An 18088-nucleotide genomic window follows, 5' to 3' on the forward strand; every position below is an offset into this window, starting at 1 on the left:
CCAGCAGTCATTTCTGCTACATCTGTTTAAGAATACCTTAATCTTGATTTAGATATTGCCTGAGTGCCTGCCAAGAAAGTATGAGTTCTGTCATCGTCCCCGTTGTTTCGGTGTAAGATCTCCCTCTGCTTTTCTGTTCCCTCCTCTCTGGCTCAGTGCTGCTCCAGGTGTTCTCCTGCACCAGCGTAAACCACTGTGCTCTGAATAGCCCAGTCCTGCAGTGGGCTGCGCTGCGGGCAGTGACAAGGGAGGGTAAGGCAATAAATCAAAAAGGATCTCTGTCGTTCTGTGGAATAGACATGTTGAGCTTAAACAGACATTACAGTCATACAGCCCCCAAAGCAGGATCATTATGTCCATGTATTTTCTCATTGTTGCTTATCTAACACTGTTAAAGGCAAACATGGGCCAGAATATTTTTAAATAATCACCTTAGGCAAATGAGGAGATGTACAGTGGAAGACAGTGGGATTTCAAACAAATATCCTGCTATGTTCACAGCCTAGGGGGTAAATAGCCTGTGCAGGAGCAGACATCCAAGCAGAAAGGAAAAAAAAAGTATAAATATTTTGAGCATCTTCACCTTTCTGTTATTTTAAGTCTCATGCAGTGCACAGAACTGTGCTGGTACCTAACACCAGATGAGAATTATGCGTGCTAGTGCTGCTGCTTTGTGGTGGGATGGTCGCTGGCCAGCCTCGCGCCGGGCGGTGACAGCAGCGAGCGCGGGGTGGGAGTTGGTACCGGCGTGCCAAGAGGCTTGGGGCATTGCGCCCACCTCTGCCTTCGGAAGCCCTGGGAAGGCACGTGGTGTGGCACGCTGTTACAGCGGGCGTGTGCTCACACCGTGTTTCAGTTGCCTGGTTTGAGGCTGTGCTGGATCCCTGCAGTCCTTCGAGCAAGCAGAAAGTCCTGGGCGTTAACTGAGCCGGGACTCTACAAAGGAAAGACACGAGGCAGCGTCTCGACGCAACTGCGCAGCCTTCCCTGTCTTCCCTTAGAAGGGATCCAGGCTGCATCCTGCGGGTAGCATTTGCAGCAAATTACTGCAATTCTTCTAAAAGAACTAACGGCTGATCTTCTCCAATCAACTGTTGTTAAATAAATCTTACTACTCCTCTTTGCTTCTGTTAACACAGTTTCTGTACAAAGGTATATAAGAAAATGGGGTTGACCAGTGGTTTAGGGTTTGCAAATCTTAAGGGAACCCAGTAGCTTGTAAAACATCATCAGATCTCGCCAGACTGAAATTTCTAATGTAATTGACCTTTAACACAATTAAAATTCTGTTAGAATTTCATTTCTCAGAAGAAATGCCCTTGTCAGTGACATTTCAAGTAAGAAGTCTAAAGTATAACGGAGTCTGTCCCACAAATTGCAGCTGTAATTGACTGCAGATGGCTCTTCCTCCAGTATTTATTCTTGCAGCTGGAACATGGGACTATATTGGATCCATCCTTAGATTATCTAACAAATCAGGGTTCATGGGGTTTGGCTGACACATGTTCCACTTTATCTCATCCACTTTGATCTTAGAGAACTGTTAAAATTTCACCTGGCAAACCCCTCTCCCAGCCAAACCGCCAGCAAGAAGCAAAGAAACGTCGTGAACGAACCAGCTGGGGTGGGCGCTTCAGGCTGAGTGTACGGAGTTACGGGGTTTTTGGTTTTCAGCTATCCTGGCAAGGGAGCCTAGGGAGAAGTGTAATTGCTTCTGCGAGCCAGCACTCTCGAGTGTTTTCCCTCCCTGCCCTTGAGTCACGTTTCTGTCCTTAGCATTTATTATCAAGGTGACGTCTCCAGCCCATCTCTCATATGCCCCTTTTGGATGAGGGGATTCTGTTTGCTGGTTCTAAATCACAAAATCTACTGAAATTCTTTTCTGTCAGAGGCTGGCCACTAGTCTTCCCTAATCTTTAGCTGACCAAGGAAGTTCTTACTCAAATAGAAACAGAGCAAAGCAACTCATTGAGCATTTTAAAACCAGTGTCTTCCTGGATGCGCTGCTTTCTGTAACTACTTCTGCAGCTTCTCTCTGAAAGAGCTCTTAGGATTTAAGGGCATCAAGAGGCATAATTTCAGCTCCAGATATTTTTCAAGTTGTAAGAAAGCCTGAAGTGAAGACAGAACTAATTTTATTGAATTTCTATTTAAATCGAAAGGAAACAAACTCAGCTTGTCAAACCTCATCCTTATGGGAGTTTGAATACTTCTCTATACAGACACGTCTTTGTGTTGTACCTCCGCTTGGCTGCAGCCAAAGTTCTTAAAAGGATGTAACCTTTCTGAGAGCTTTGGAGTCCAAGGACCCAATATATAATGTAAATGATGAATTCTCACAGGTTTATCCTCCCGTCTGTCCTCTGCTTCGCTTCGGGGGCCCGCAGCTGAGCTCGGGCAGCTGTGACTTGGCTTTCTCAAGTTCTCCGGTTTGTTCTTGAGAATCTGTTGTGGTTACAGCTGTCAGTCCAACGCAGCGGCCGTTGTGGCACCGAGGGCTTTTACACAGTCAGAGGATGTGCAAAATACCATAATGCGGCTTTATTGTGTCAGCTCCAGGGATGGGTTGTCTTCCCAGGCGTGGATCTTAGACTCTGCTGCCATACCTGGTTTTAAAATAGTAGTTTTCTGTATTCGAAGACAGCATCAAAATTAAAATCTGAATAGAATATGAGACTGGAGATGAGTAGCCTGTATTTGGCTTACTGTTTCTATTTCATGCAGAACTTGTAGTTTCAGCAGTGGTAGGCTTCGAAGAGGATGTGGTTTATGTTCCTGCCATTCAAATGTCTCAAAACGAGTAACAGTCACTCCGCTGCGCTGCCCGGGTTTGAAATGTTAAACCGAACTTGCCTTTCCTTCGTGTTTAACAGCGACGAGCGAGGATGAGTGTTAGGAGGATGGGGGCCCGGCGTTTGCCCAGCCGGGGGCTGTGTTTGCAGCAGTGGTGGCCTGGGGACGTCCCTGGCTGGCTGGGGCAAGAGCCAGGCCGCCGGCTCCGCTGCGCCCAGGCTCCCCGGCGGCCACGGGCACGGCGCTTCCCCTGTAGGGACGGGGCGCCCGGACACGAACCTGCGCCGTTTCATCCTGCGTGCTTCAGCCGTGGTCCTTCCTTCGAGGAGAATGGAAAATAGCTCAGTATCTTGGGGCTTTTTCCATGTTCTTAACCGCTTTCTGTCCTGGCTCCCCTCGCGTTTTGCTGGCGTGTGATCAGCACCGCAGTATGCAGGACAGTCGAGGTGGATACGCCGTAAGAATTTTACGTAGTTCATCTCTCCGGCCTCACACGTTGCATCATCTTGCTGGCCATTTTCATTCACCTCTCAGCCGTGATTGATCCCTTTCCCGTGATGACACAGTTCATTTAGATTACCGCAGGTTCTATGAGTATCTTGGGTTTTTTCCCCTCCAGAAATTTACTTATTCCTCTTTTGATGTTTTACTTCGTATTTTTGGTCTTTTGTTCTCTGGGTTATATTTCTCTGAATTGCCACACAATTCTTTCTGACCTTCACTAAAATAAATATTTAATATTTTACTGTTTCCTGCCTTCCAGTCTGTCATTAAGCACTAAACTGCTCCCTATTTAGTACGTGACCTTGCAGAATTTTTGCCGATTTTTTGCCTGATCATCATTTGATTCTGTTCTTTGCCTTCTGTCCCACCCAGCATCAGTTACGCCAATTCTTTGTTTTTAAACAATAGCCAAATAATTTTTAGAAGCCTTTTGTTGCAAATCTCTGGAAGTGTAAGTGGACTCTTAGCAACAGACTTTATTTTCTTCCAGTTCTCCTTATCGATGCAGTCAGAGAATTCCAGGGAGTTTGAGATCTGCTTTTCTTCTCCAGGTGCTGATCAGACTCTGATCTTTTCCAGCAATTTCTTCTTCTTCCTTAACTGCAGTTTCAACCAAATCAAAAGACAAATGCAAGCTTACAAATATTTTTACTGCTGTTTCAAAGTACAGATACAACCTTTGCTTTTCAGGTCCTGATATAACATCAGGATTTTTTTTTTTGGCTTTTTAAGTGGTAATTCTGCTTGCTGTGTGCCCGTGTCATCTTTTATCATGTGCATGTATCATCTGGGGACAGTAATCTTGTCAGTGACTTTTAAATTACCGGTTTCTTACCATACTTTTTCATTGTTGTTGTTTTTAATGACATTTGAGAGTCTGATATTACCTCATCTCTGCTGTGTATGCTTTCTGAAAACCTTGCTCTTTTCATTCAATGCCTGTGCTGCATGTGAGAATTTGAATTTTTATAATTTGCTGTTACTCGTTCTATGCATTTCATCGGAATGTTGCTTTCTGGTGCTTACTGTCACAGCGTTATTTTCAGGAGCTTCCCCTCTCTGTGGAGACAGCGGGATCACACTCTGGCTGTCATTAATGAAGAGCTGTTGTCATTAGCTCTTAACTCCTTTCTGTTGCAGAAGGATGCTAACTTAGCATTGGGCGTCCTAGAACTAACTGCTTTAGGAAGCAATAATTTAAATAGTTCACATCTGAATCTGTTTATTCTCCTTTACGGTCGGGGTCACCACCCACCCCCCCTTGATGAAACATTCTTTTACTCTTCATTTTATTTCCTTGGTCTTTCAGTAGACATTACTATCTACACAATTTCACCTGTGGATACATATGCAGACCATGGGTTTGCTAACTTGGGTGGTTTTCTTGCTAACCGGCTGCCTCCAGCCCCCGGCTCGCAGATGCACCTTTAGAGTGCCGTGCAGGTGCTGTTGTGTCCCATTGCTCTTCCTGACTGGGCGTACCCAGTGCTGCTTTGTTACGACCATCGTGCAGGGTGAGGCTTTCCAGTTAATGTCATTTTGGTTTTGTCTTTTTTTTTTTTTTTTTTTTTTAATTCAGTCCCAGCAGCTAAACAGCTTTGACTGGCCCGGGGCACCAATTACCTGGATTTCCATATGGGTACATGGGGTGGGTTAACCTTGGCTGCTGGCCAGTCCAGTATGTATTTGCCAAGACAACAGTGGCAAAACCATGATTACGAGAGACTGGGACTGAATGATTTCCCTGGCTGGCCACGTATCATCACCCCACTGCTGCCAGAGCAGAATATTTTGCATATCCTGTGCCAAACAGGTATATTCAATCTATGTTACTAGCCGTTATTTAATTCCCATCCCTGGTTTGTTGGTTTTTAAAGTCTAAACTAGAAGCCTTCTGCTCTAGGACTCCATATGGCTCGGACTAGATTTCTTTAAGCATCTAGGCTCATCCACTGAGGATACGTTAATTTAATGGGATATCCTGTATATTCCCATATTTCTTTTTAGAAAGGAGTGAGTGATGTTCCACTTCCTTTGCATGTCATTTATCTTCCCGCTCTTGCGTGGGATTCAGATTTAACCTGATCAGAAACTGCTATCAGTTAGGTGTCTGCCCGCGGGTCATTCCGCGTGAAGACAGCCATTGCCTGTGTCGGTATTTTCAGTTGGATTTGAGTTGGCTAAACTGGCGTGAATGTGAAGCTTTTTCTCAAGCCGCAGGGTTGTTTTATAGCAGCTCTTTACAAGAATAATGAAGAGATGGACAAGCAATGAAAAATCCGAAGTTGGTCATAGGAAATGCTGTTGGCTTTCAGAGGAGAACAGCTGCCTTGGTGGTGGGGAGGAAATGGAAACGATTCTTCATGCAAAAAGTAACATTTGCTAGAGGTGCAATTTTCATGGGCCTCCTGAGATGATCTGAAGTGGCGAGGACGGGCTAACGTGCTGCAGGCAAATGTATAAAGGTCGGATTATGGGGGTTTTCATTATGTTTTTTGTTTTTTGGTTTTTTTTTTCCTTGTAGTGTCGTCTAGACTGTCACAGACATCCTCTCCTCAGTCAGGCTGCCCATCACCTTCCATCCAGACAGGCAAAGTCATCTCCTCATCCCAGAAGCACAGCAAGAAGGCACTCAAACAGGTAAGCAGCCTCGTCTGAAACCGGGGTTGGGGATCACTGAAGCAATTTTATTTCTCTGGTAAATCATCTTTCTCAGTGAAACCGCGCTCTGCAGGGAGGTTGTGTGAGTGGTGGCTGTCTCATAAGCAAGGCTTTGCTAAAACATCCCTCTCTCTTAGAGGTGATTCAAAATACTGTGCTATTTAGTTCTTTTGCTTTTTCCCTAAATAAGCACTTGGACATTTTTTAATTATTAGAGAATGGATAGAAGATGTTATTTCTTTTCACTCAACCTTTTGATGAGTCTGCTTAGCTTTCTACAGTCTTTTTAGCAAATGGAAGGGTTTTTGGGGAAAATAATTAAATCTACCTTCTTCTTCCCCTCGTTAGCGGCATACTTACCCTTCCAAGGAGTTTTGTGGGTGTGGTGTGTGTATCTGTGGAGGGAAGAAGGGGAAGGACAGCACACACTGACTTTGTGTTGCACCTCCACTGGGTGTTACAGAAGAGGAAGACTGATTATTTTCCATGCTTGGGGAATGACTCTTGTGTAGATAGTGTTAATTGTGTACACGCAGGATGGGACGGGTAAGTGTTTGCGCTTCAAATGATTTGTTTCTCCTAATGAAACAGGCAAGATGAATTAGTCTCCTGAGTGTCTTATTTGCAGGTGTTTCCCCAACTGCATTGTTTAATTTTCCATGAGCCTTAGGAAGGAAATGCTTTATCAGGGTTAGATTTACTCCTTCGTAAAGTAAAAACCTGTAAGGAGTCATGAATCAAGGTGCAGAGGAGGTGCTAGTCCAGGGATTATGGAAGCCTGTCACAGACAGATGAAATCGCAGTGTGTTCCAGATAGGATTTACCTTTTCCAGCCCAGCCTGTTTTCCTGACTTTTTCCAGCTGAGAAGCGACACTCGGGATGGCATTCAGCGAACGGAGGTGCCTGGGGCCTAGGGAAAAGGATCTGCAGTGAGAGAGGAGGATCTAATTAGGGCGTATTATTGAGGAGAATATTACAGGGGAAGATAAGGCAGCTGGACAGACTGGAGCTTTGTTTCCAGCAAGAGAGAGTGGAGTTGATGTCAAAACGAGGTGCTAGTTTTAAGGAATTTTCTCCCTTCTTTCTTCTCCCACTTGGCTGTTTCTCAACAGAAGTGTCCGTGTTACTGTGATGTTGCTTGCTGCTGATAGCCACAATAAAGAAGTAATGTTGTGTTGTCACTTCAGGCAGATTTTCTTCTGAAGTTCAGAGTCAAGCTTCCACTTTCATTTTGATCCTCAGTAAATTGCTTTTCACTAATTCAGCAAGATATTAATTATACTCTTTGCTTTCTCTTCCTCCTCCCTCTTTAAGCCTGGCTGGCAGTTGTTTCTCTCCAACATCCGCAAAGGCTTTTCTCTTAAAAGAGCATGATCAAACAGACCCAGGGTTTGTTATGAGCAGTCCTCTTTCCCCTCTCGTGCTCAGCAGTTCCTCTTCATTCTCTCTGGTCAGCAGGTCCCCATTTCACAGAATCACGGGTTGGAAGGGACATCTGGGCAAACCCACACTCCATTTCCAAACCAACACTCCATCTACTTTTCTCCTCTCCTCCCAGCCTCTGTCCTTACCTGCCTAACAGTCTTCTACTTTTTGTCTCTGAATTCCCCATGCTCCTGCTCCCACCAGCCTTCCCCCACCTTTATATTCATTCCTCTGGGTCTGCTCCCTCTCTTCTCCACTTCCCAGCTTTCTTACTCTGAGATGTCTGCTTCCTGAGTATCCCTGTTCCAGCACTGTCTCTGAATGTTATGAAGCATGTCAGAGCCAGTGAGTTCCAAAATTTAGACAGTGTTCTCAGTTTCACTCTTCATCTCATTGGTTTGGGGAAAAAAAATCAGAAAAACTGAAAGAGAAATAGGGAACCACATGGAGGCCTTGATGTCTGCCTAGCATACCTGTTTGTACTTAACGCTTCTGCAGCTCTCTGCAGGGCAAAAAGCTCTTCCTGATGGTCATCACCTTCCATCACAACAGCTCTCCTCTCTGACCTCAACTCTAGGACACAAGAGTAGAAGCATCGATCTGTAGCATAGTGAGTAACTTGCTTTCCAGGCACACAGGAAAAAGAAGGTGTTGCCAAAGAACGCCAAAATCGTTTGATGGTTCTAACTTACCAGTCTAATGTTTGCTCTAGCTTTCGATCAAATGAAGAAAATTGCATGCCTGATCCTTTGCTTAATTTTAGTTCCAGTGGAATTCTGACATTCTGACCTGATATCACATCTTCCATCTCTTCCTAAACATGGTTGTCACTGTGGCCGGAAAAAGTTAGAGAAAGTAGATCAAATGAGCAAATATAGATATCAGGAAGGACATAGCAGTGTTATAAGTAGAGTAGTAGGAAAAACATAAGATACTGAGTGAAAAAAGAATTGAAGAAATCTTTCATCTTTTTAATTATGTCTGCAACCCAGATTATTTGCTAGCGTGCACTTCAGAAGACAGCTGGCTGGATTCAGCCCTCCTGTCTAAAGTGCTAAGTAATTATAACATTACTGGAAGGAAGAGAGAGCAGATTTCTAAGCGAGAACTCTTAACCCTGGAACACCACGCTGCCGCTATATTGACAATAAGTATCAGGTCCTTTAAGAACTAAGGATCAGGATTTAGTTCATAAACACATCATAGTTAGAACTGTAAAATACAGCCAGATAATACGATGTACACTGGTGTACCACCACCACGCAGTATAGTAAGGGAGCAGATGGCTGCATTCTTTACAACTGTCTGGAAAAATCCCAGGTTTGAGGTTTGCAATATCTGGATCTAAATTAGCAGAGATGGGTCAGTGTGCATCCTGCTGGAAAGATGAAGCAATCATGGGAGAAGCCCCCATTGTTACAGTGTGTGTGCTGATACAAAAAAACCCCACCACACTGAGATTCTGAAATTTATAATCCAGATCCAGAAAGATGGGCAGTTTCTCACCTATCGCTGCGAAGTGCAGGTGCTACCCTAATTCCCTCCTCTGATCCTCTCCAATCCACTGACCTTTTCTCATCCTTACCTAGCTTGAGCAGCCATCCCAGTGCCATCAGAACTCACAGAAACCCAGACTGGTTGGGGTTAGAAAGAACCTCTGGGGTCCCTCTGTTCCAGCCCCTGTGCTCAAGCAGGGTCACCCAGAGCTGTGTTCAAACAGCTTCTGCAGATCTCCAAGGAGGGAGACTCCACAGCTTCTTTGAGCAACCTGTGCCAGTGCTTGGTCACCTTCATAGTAAAAGTGTGGTTTGTATTCAGGTGGAATGTCTGATTTTGTGCCCGTGGCCTCTGGTCCTGGCACTGGGCACCACTGGAAGAGCCTGGCTCCGTCCCCTTGGCTCCCTCCCGGCAGGTATTTACAGACGTGGATTCAACCCCCCGGAGCCTCCTCTGCTCCAGCCCCAGCTCCCCCCGCCTCTCCCCACAGCAGAGATGCTCCAGTCCTTCGGTGGCTGGTGGCCCCTCACCGGACTCTCTCCAGTATGTCCAGGTCCCTCTTGTTCTGGGCAGAGCTGGATGCAGCACTGCAGGGGTGGCCTCACCAGTGCTGAGCAGAGGGGAAGGATCTCCTTCCTCAATCTAGATCTCATCATGGTGTTTTAAGGTTAGAAATTACACCCTCTGCTCTGATAAGGTTTATACTGTTGCCTTTCATCTTTATCCATTGTACTTTTCTTTTATCTGTTGTTGCCCCATGCATGGAATGACAAAGGGCAGGGGCTGGGTTAGGCTACACCCTACAAAATCTCTCTGGTCAGTGAATAAGTTGCTTTGTCACCTTTTCTGTGAAGAAGGGAGCTCTGTACAATACAGATTTTTCCCCATTAGGTGCATCCCCATTGCATCCCTGATAACATCGTTATCAGAGACCGTAGGTGGGTGCAGAGCGAGAGGTGGGTGCTTAGGAGCAGCGCCTGGTCCTGCTGCCATCACCTCGCTCTTGTCCTCCACAGCGGAGCTGACAGGGAGAAGCATGCTGGTGACATAAGGGCTCTGTTTAAATTGCAATTAAAGGAGGTGCTGATGGTACCGAATGGCGCCATTTTGGATTGCGCTCTTTTTCAACTATTCTGTAGAATAAAGTGGTGGTTTCCGCCCTCAGCAGTGCAGGGGGGGTGGTGTTACCTCAGAGCTGCCCTTTGTGCAAATGCACCTGGGCGCCGAGAAACATCTGCCCGCCATTGAGGGTGGCACGGCGCCCTCGGGGCAAACAAAAGGTCAACTTGAAGGCAAACAAAGCGAACAGAACGAGCCCACGCGCACAGGCACGGAGGGAGCATCCCCGCAGGTCAGGGTTAGAGGAGAGTCAGCGAGCTGGGGCTGGCGGAGGGGTTTGCTGTGCGCCGGAGTTGAGGGACGAGACCCTCTGAGGGAGGACGAGACCCTCTGAGGGAGGACGAGACCCTCTGAGGGAGGGTGAGACCCTCTGAGGGAGGGTGAGACCTTCTGAGGGAGGACGAGACCCTCTGAGGGAGGGTGAGACCCTCTGAGGGAGGGTGAGACCTTCTGAGGGAGGACGAGACCCTCTGAGGGAGGACGAGACCCTCTGAGGGAGGGTGAGACCTTCTGAGGGAGGACGAGACCCTCTGAGGGAGGACGAGACCCTCTGGGGGAGGGTGAGACCCTCTGAGGGAGGGTGAGACCTTCTGAGGGAGGACGAGACCCTCTGAGGGAGGGTGAGACCCTCTGAGGGAGGACGAGACCCTCTGAGGGAGGACGAGACCCTCTGAGGGAGGACGAGACCCTCTGAGGGAGGGTGAGACCCTCTGCCATCTCCAGAGGCACCTGCCGCTGTGGCGCCTGGAAGCTGCTGCCGGATTGGTGGGTGCGGGGCAGTAAGAGCTTTCCGGGTTGGCTGGTTCCTGACAGGGGCGGGCTGGCGGAGTGCGGCCAGAGCTGCCGTGGGGTGTCGTGGGGGAGCTGAGGGGAACTGGGCCTAATACAGGGAGTTGTGGGCGAGATGGGCCTGATAACGGGGTGTTACAGGGGAGCTCTGCCCGTTACGGGGTGTTACAGGGGAGCTCTGCCCGTTACGGGGTGTTACAGGGGAGCTCTGCCTATTACAGGGTGTTACAGGGGAGCTCTGCCTGTTACGGGGTGTTACAGGGGAGCTCTGCCCGTTACGGGGTGTTACAGGAGAGCTCTGCCTGTTACGGGGTGTTACAGGGGAGCTCTGCCTGTTACGGGGTGTTACAGGAGAGCTCTGCCTGTTACGGGGTGTTACAGGGGAGCTCTGCCTGTTACGGGGTGTTACAGGAGAGCTCTTCCTGTTACAGGGTGTTACAGGGGAGCTCTGCCTGTTGTGGGGTGTTACAGGGGAGCTCTGCCTGTTACGGGGTGTTGCAGGGGAGCTCTGCCTGTTGTGGGGTGTTACAGGGGAGCTCTGCCTGTTACGGGGTGTTAACAGGGGAGCTCTGCCTGTTACGGGGTGTTACAGGGGAGTTCTGCCTGTTACGAGGTGTTACAGGAGAGCTCTTCCTGTTACGGGGTGTTACAGGGGAGCTCTGCCTGTTGTGGGGTGTTACAGGGGAGCTCTGCCTGTTACGGGGTGTTACAGGGGAGCTCTGCCTGTTACGGGGTGTTGCAGGGGAGCTCTGCCTGTTACAGGGTGTTACAGGGGAGCTCTGCCTGTTACGGGGTGTTAACAGGGGAGCTCTGCCTGTTACGGGCTGTTACAGGGGAGTTCTGCCTGTTACGAGGTGTTACAGGGGAGCTCTGTCTGTTACGGGGTGTTGCAGGGGAGCTCTGCCTGTTATGGGGTGTTACAGGGGAGCTCTGCCTGTTACGGGGTGTTACAGGAGAGCTCTGCCTGTTACGTGGTGTTACTGGGGAGCTCTGCCTGTTGTGGGGTGTTACAGGGGAGCTCTGCCTGTTACGGGGTGTTGCAGGGTAGCTCTGCCTTTTACGGGGTGTTGCAGGGGAGCTCTGCCTGTTACGGGGTGTTACAGGGGAGCTCTGCCTGTTATGGGGTGTTGCAGAGGAGCTCTGCCTGTTACGGGGTGTTACAGGGGAGCTCTGCCTGTTACAGGTTGTTACAGGGGAGCTCTGCCTGTTACGGGGTGTTGAAGGGGAGCTCTGCCTGTTACGGGGTGTTGCAGGGGAGCTCTGCCTGTTACGGGCTGTTACAGGGGATCTCTGCCTGTTATGGGGTGTTACAGGAGAGCTCTGCCTGTTACAGGGTGTTACAGGGGAGCTCTGCCTGTTACAGGGTGTTACAGGGGAGCTCTGCCTGTTACGGGGTGTTGCAGGGGAGCTCTGCCTGTTACAGGGTGTTACAGGGGAGCTCTGCCTGTTACGGGGTGTTACAGGAGAGCTCTTCCTGTTACGGGGTGTTACAGGGGAGCTCTGCCTGTTGTGGGGTGTTACAGGGGAGCTCTGCCTGTTACGGGGTGTTACAGGGGAGCTATGCCTGTTATGGGGTGTTGCAGAGGAGCTCTGCCTGTTACGGGGTGTTGAAGGGGAGCTCTGCCTGTTACGGGGTGTTACAGGGGAGCTCTGCCTGTTACAGGGTGTTACAGGGGAGCTCTGCCTGTTACGGGGTGTTACAGGGGAGCTCTGCCTGTTACGGGGTGTTACAGGAGAGCTCTGCCTGTTACGGGGTGTTACAGGGGAGCTCTGCCTGTTACGGGGTGTTACAGGGGAGCTCTGCCTGTTACGGGGTGTTACAGGAGAGCTCTGCCTGTTACGGGGTGTTACAGGAGAGCTCTTCCTGTTACGCGGTGTTACAGGGGAGCTCTGCCTGTTGTGGGGTGTTACAGGGGAGCTCTGCCTGTTACGGGGTGTTGCAGGAGAGCTCTTCCTGTTACGGGGTGTTACAGGGGAGCTCTGCCTGTTACGGGGTGTTACAGGGGAGCTCTGCCTGTTACGGGGTGTTACAGGGGAGCTCTGCCTCTTACGGGGTGTTACAGGGGAGCTCTGCCTGTTGTGGGGTGTTACAGGGGAGCTCTGCCTGTTGTGGGGTGTTGCAGGGGAGCTCTGCCTGTTACGGGGTGTTACAGGGGAGCTTGGAATGGAGACCTCCCGTGGTCCTGTCCCACCAGAATTAGTCTATGATTCTGACAGGACTCAATATAAATTTAGATTTATTAAAGAAACCCCAAATGTTTATAACAGAACACATAAGTACGAAGCTGACAGAGCATTTAAAAAGAGGTATCTAACGAATAATTGTTTCCTCCTCTTCCCACACACGCCTCAGTCACCATTGGCGTGGGCACCTCGGGCGCTGCATGACCAAGAGCTGAGGTGACACAATGAACAAAAGCAGAATTGTTCTACCTAAGCCGAGAAAAATGCAGCAATAGGAGCATATGGAATAGGAGATGAACTGAATATACAAACCCTCAAATATTTGAAGTGATTTGCCTAATGGCAGTATGGGAATCACGCAATCCCCTGAACATATTAGTGATCTTCATAGGCTAGTTCTTGACATTCACTGTTGCCTGGGGTTCATCTTCAAATCAAAGAAAAATTTGAAAAAGCTTTCTTGAACTTGTTTATAGATTTTTGTTACTCATATGAATGCCAGGTCTCTTTGTAGGTCTCTTTTTTAAAAGCTTTTGACCTCAATAACAGGAGGTTAATTGTGCATTGCAGAGGATACTTCCTCCTACTGATTTTCAGTTTTGCTGTGTTTCAGTTTGGCTGAATGTGTTTTTTTAACCCGTGGTTGAATTGGCTAAATAGGAACTATATAATAAATTTTAAAATAGGAATTGAATGTGTGTAGTCATTGTCTGTATCCTTTTGTTGACATTCTCCCTCATCTTTGTCTTTACAAACTGAAAGTCAGTCTGTCTTCTGCTTTCCTCATGTGGCAGATTCTGAAGGTATCCTGCGTATTTTGATTCTCCCTCCTAGTTCTAACTGTATTACTGTTATTGTTGTTAATATTATTAAGATATTCACGATGTCTAGTAAGCAGTCCCATTCACTTGTATATACGTAACACAACATTTCCCATTACTTCCTTTTTTGAAATTCTGCAGTATGCTTGATCTGTCAATATTTATTCTGCTGTTAAGTTTATTTGGGTTTGGATTTCATTTTTTGAAAACAGACACTTTGGTTTGAGTGAATGCCGCAGTTTAACCAAATGGCTTCTTACATCCTTGTCTTAGTCATTTGTGCCTTTTAGGATGTGTTATGGTTGCCTCAACAGTCTTTTCTGAAACAAAGGATTTTATTTTCTTTCCTTTAGTGTTTTAAATCTTTGGTACTCTCTTAATTAAAAAAAACTTTCCTAATGGGTAGTGTCTCTATTGAAGGTTTTTAGTAGTTGCTACTTGCTTCTCCAGGAAGCTGGAATGAATTGCATTATGCTGCTTTTACTTTGAAGTTATTTATATAATTACTTCTTGAACCAACTCCAGATTTGGAATCCTTTCTGTTCGCATTCTCTAGAGATCATTTTTCATGAAACAACACAACTTAAGATGCTCTGCAACTATTAACTTTTTGCTTTAGATGCAAGGTAGGAAATCTGTCTACTTCTAGTCGTGTATTTAAACATGAGCTGAATGTCTTTCAGAAGTCGTTTCGAACTTTGACGTAGTTAGAATTGGAATGCAACTATCAGTTGCTGTAAAACAAGCGGTTTGTGCTGTGTACTAATAACTTCTAGTAATATTTTGAATTACTCTTTGGTGATGTTCTTCTGTCCTCTTCCCCAGGCCTTGAAACAGCAGCAACAAAAGCAACAGCAGCAGCAATGCAGAGCAGGCATGCCCGTGTCGTCTAATCAGCACGTCCTTCTGAAGGCCGTCAAGGCAGCCAGTGACTCCACACCTGCAAAATCTGGTGCGTGGCAGTGACATTCCTGTGGGTTCGTTTACTGTTGTGTTTCTTTAACTTGCCTTTTATTGTTCTAGGGGATGAGAGAAGAAAGCGCTCTTTTCACGTGGTGTTCTTTTTCTTTCTGAAATTGTCTAGCTTTTATTTTCCTGGCTTTGATTTTATTAGGAATGCATTCAGTTACGATCTTGAGTAGATCTTATTGTGCCATTGTCTGGTTAAAAAGCTGCTTTCTGTGATAAATGTCTTCCTCTATAGTTGCCTGTGCGCTGTGGTCACGTACTTCTCATGGCTAAGCAAATTAGGTGGTGTTTCTTTTAGTACTTATTTTTTTTTCCAAAGTATCTTCTCATTCTGTAGTGTGGCTTTCATGTCTTGTTCCAAGGATGCATGTTCTGATCTGAAGGATCCCCAAGAAGTTTCCAGCATTTATGCTGCATTAGAAATTAATGGGATCACTGCTCTTCTCTTGTTCGTTCAACAGTGCATTAGCTCCCTTACCAGCAGTGGCGTTTCACTAGTTATCATAAATTCTTGGTAGTTATTTCTTGCTAGTTTTCTCCAAATTCTTTCTAGTGCAACTGATTTCCATTATAAGCTCCTGTATTTCTGTGAGCATGACTCAAGTCATTTTCTTTTAGGTGCAAGAAATGTCTCTGTGTTTGTGTAGACTGATTTTCATGTTGTACAAGGAAATGACTTTGTAGACTAGCACTGTCATTATTTCATCAATCCGCAGTTTGTCAAGTCATCTGTAACCTTTACCAGTAGTGGCTCTGTAGCATCTCCCAGATCACTGAACACCAGTTTGCTTTTGTTCATCCTCAAGGCAGAAATCAGAACAGCGGGCCCATCAAATCAAACCAGTCACGTTTGCCCTGGTGACCTGTGCCCAGCCCTGCTGGCAGCACGTGCACCGAGAAGCGTGTCCAAGCGGGGTGGGCGTGTGGCAGTGCTCAGGGCTCCACAGCAAGAGGAGGTGGCTTTTATTTCTTGGCTTGGGTGGGATTTTCTTCAGTGGATTTGCCTAACCCGGGGGGTGGTAAAGCAGATTTTGTAAATGCCTTGTGGCAAGCATCACACTGTGAAAACTACTCGGTTTTGTTTGTTTTGAGCCAGGCTCCTTATGCCTTTATTTGATTCCTTCTAATTATCAAACAGGCAATGAACAACTATTGTTTATTCAACAGTTTTGCCACTTACGACTCCTGGAGACATCTCTTTTTCAGTCTGAAGAGTCCTACTTTATTTTCTCATTCCTCATATGGAAATCTGTATGCTTTTTGCAATAGAGAATGAAAACTGCACACCATATTCAGGGTGCAAGATGCTTTCTGATTTTGTATAGCATCATTTTGGTACTCTATATTTTGTTCATCTTCTCGTAACAATTCTTAGCATTCAATTTGCTTTTTTTGACTCTGCCAAAAGCGGGCATTTTCCTAGAACTGTTGAGATTGAGACTCTCTCCTGAGTTGTCATTTTCTATTTTAGGGCCCACCAGTGTGTATGTAAGGTTAGGGAAGTTCTTTTTGTACAGCACTTCACGTTCCTGTACAGTGATCGCATCTGCTCTTTTGTCGTTGCTCTTTTATTCACTGTCATGAAGTCCTTCTGCAGCTGCAGTGGAGAGGGGCGGTTTGGGACCTAAGAAAGGAACAGAATTTAGGTGCAGAGGGTTAGTCTGTGTGGTATGGAGCAGGGAGAGGCAGGAGCGGGGTCAGCAGCCTTGTGTGCAAGAGGAACAGAGGGCTGGCTTTTTGGGGCTGAGATCTCTTCAAAAGCAACGATCTCCTCCTCTGCTTCAGTCCCACCGATTCTTACCCTGCTTCACCGTCTTCTGCGACACACACACAGTCCCTGTCTGCTTAAGCTGTGGATACCCTCACACCCCATCTGCTACGCTGATTACCGTGGGTAAAATGCTGTGCTCTCTGTTAAACTCGGACACTTCTATGAGATGGAAATTCTAGCCCCCCCCCCCCCCCCCCCCGATAATTACCTTCTTTTTCCATCCCTCACCCTTGATTTACTTGACTGGTCCTGATTCATCTCAGAAAGATGATGATCATGGAAATGGAACCATTGAGGGAGACACAGCAAGAATGTTCACTCTTTGAGACTTGTGTTCGGGTGTTCTTTCCTAGGGAGAATGGCTGAGACTGGCAGTCATGGTGCTTGTCCAAAAAAAGGGAGAGAAAGCAATCAGATCACAACAATATTAATCTCCAATCCCAAATCCTAAAATATTTTCGGTCTTCCTAAAAATGACTTTTAGGTAAAGCCTGATAACATGGGTAATGCCAAACCATCACTGAGAGAACGAAGGTGTGCCTTTTTTCTTCACATAGCATCCATTAACAGCATCTGTTTCCAGTCCCACAACTCCTTCCCTTCCAAGCAGTCAGTCCTTCAGCCAGCAAGCCTGTGCTTAGAGCAAGAAACAACTGCATGTGGAGAGAGAAACTACATCTCTGCTACTGAGTTACTCATTGCCAAAGCACTGGGCACAGGAACTGGAACTCAGTCAACCCATCCTGCTGAATTCCCTGACACAGCTTTGGCTCAGGAGGAGCTAGCAGGCTGCCAGGCCGTCCTTGGCACAGCTCGGCGTTCAGCACAGGCCGCGCAGCGTTCCCTGCAGGCAGCTCAAACGCGGCCAACCCCACCTGGGTGAGAGGGAGAGCGTGAGGACGGGACCACGGCCCGTTTGTGCCAGTTGTTCTTGGGGCCAGGGGATTGCCCCACATCCCTCTTCAGTTCACTGGGGTAGACGTAGCCAGAGTGGGTTATACAACAGCAATAAGACAATCTTAGCATGAAAAACATTTTTCTCTTGTATATTCTTGGTGCAATTATGTGAATGTTTAGCTGAAACTCAGTGGTCAGGCTAAGAAATTTCATAGAGCCGTCAGAAGCTAGGCCTAGGAGTACCCTTGGGAGCTCATCTAGTCCACATCCTTTCCTCAGGGCAGGATCTGTGATGCATTCCTGACGGATGCTTCCTACAGTCTGTTCTGAGAGATGCCGTCGATGCAAAGACCAAAAACTCCCAGCAGGTCTTGCCCGTCCTGCTTTGTTAACTTTAACCTGAAAATGGTTTTCTTAGCCGCTAATCAGAATCTTTTCTTGCTTCCTTGGGTTTAAACCCAAGATTTCCTGTCCTATCCACCATGGACACAGAGTGCAGTTATTTGATTTCTTTTCCACCTTTTACTTAATTGGAGACGTTTCCTCATCTCTTGCTGATCTTCTTCAGTATAAAATTCTTTCTGTGTTTTAGCGTGTTTGTTTATTCTCCCTTTCCAAATAGCTCTAAACAAATCCAAACCAAAACTAGACCAATCT

General features: G+C 46.9%; 1 protein-coding gene across 5 annotated transcripts in view; it reads left to right on the forward strand.

Moving 5' to 3' along the window:
- Window positions 1–18088, forward strand: part of ASXL2 (ASXL transcriptional regulator 2) — a 127568-nt gene that overhangs the window by 82945 nt on the left and 26535 nt on the right. For 4 of the 5 annotated variants that reach the window (XM_042803474.1, XM_042803475.1, XM_042803470.1 and 1 more), the window contains 2 exons: window positions 5822–5937; window positions 14620–14746. In XM_042803474.1, coding sequence (XP_042659408.1) covers window positions 5822–5937; window positions 14620–14746 — 243 coding nt within the window. Of the gene's footprint in view, window positions 1–4975; window positions 5111–5821; window positions 5938–14619; window positions 14747–18088 lie in introns of those variants that run through there. The other variant, XM_042803472.1, reaches the window with a different exon arrangement.

Source organism: Tyto alba, unplaced genomic scaffold, assembly GCF_018691265.1.
Source record: "Tyto alba isolate M040663 unplaced genomic scaffold, T.alba_DEE_v4.0 Super-Scaffold_40, whole genome shotgun sequence".
NCBI lineage: Eukaryota > Metazoa > Chordata > Aves > Strigiformes > Tytonidae > Tyto > Tyto alba.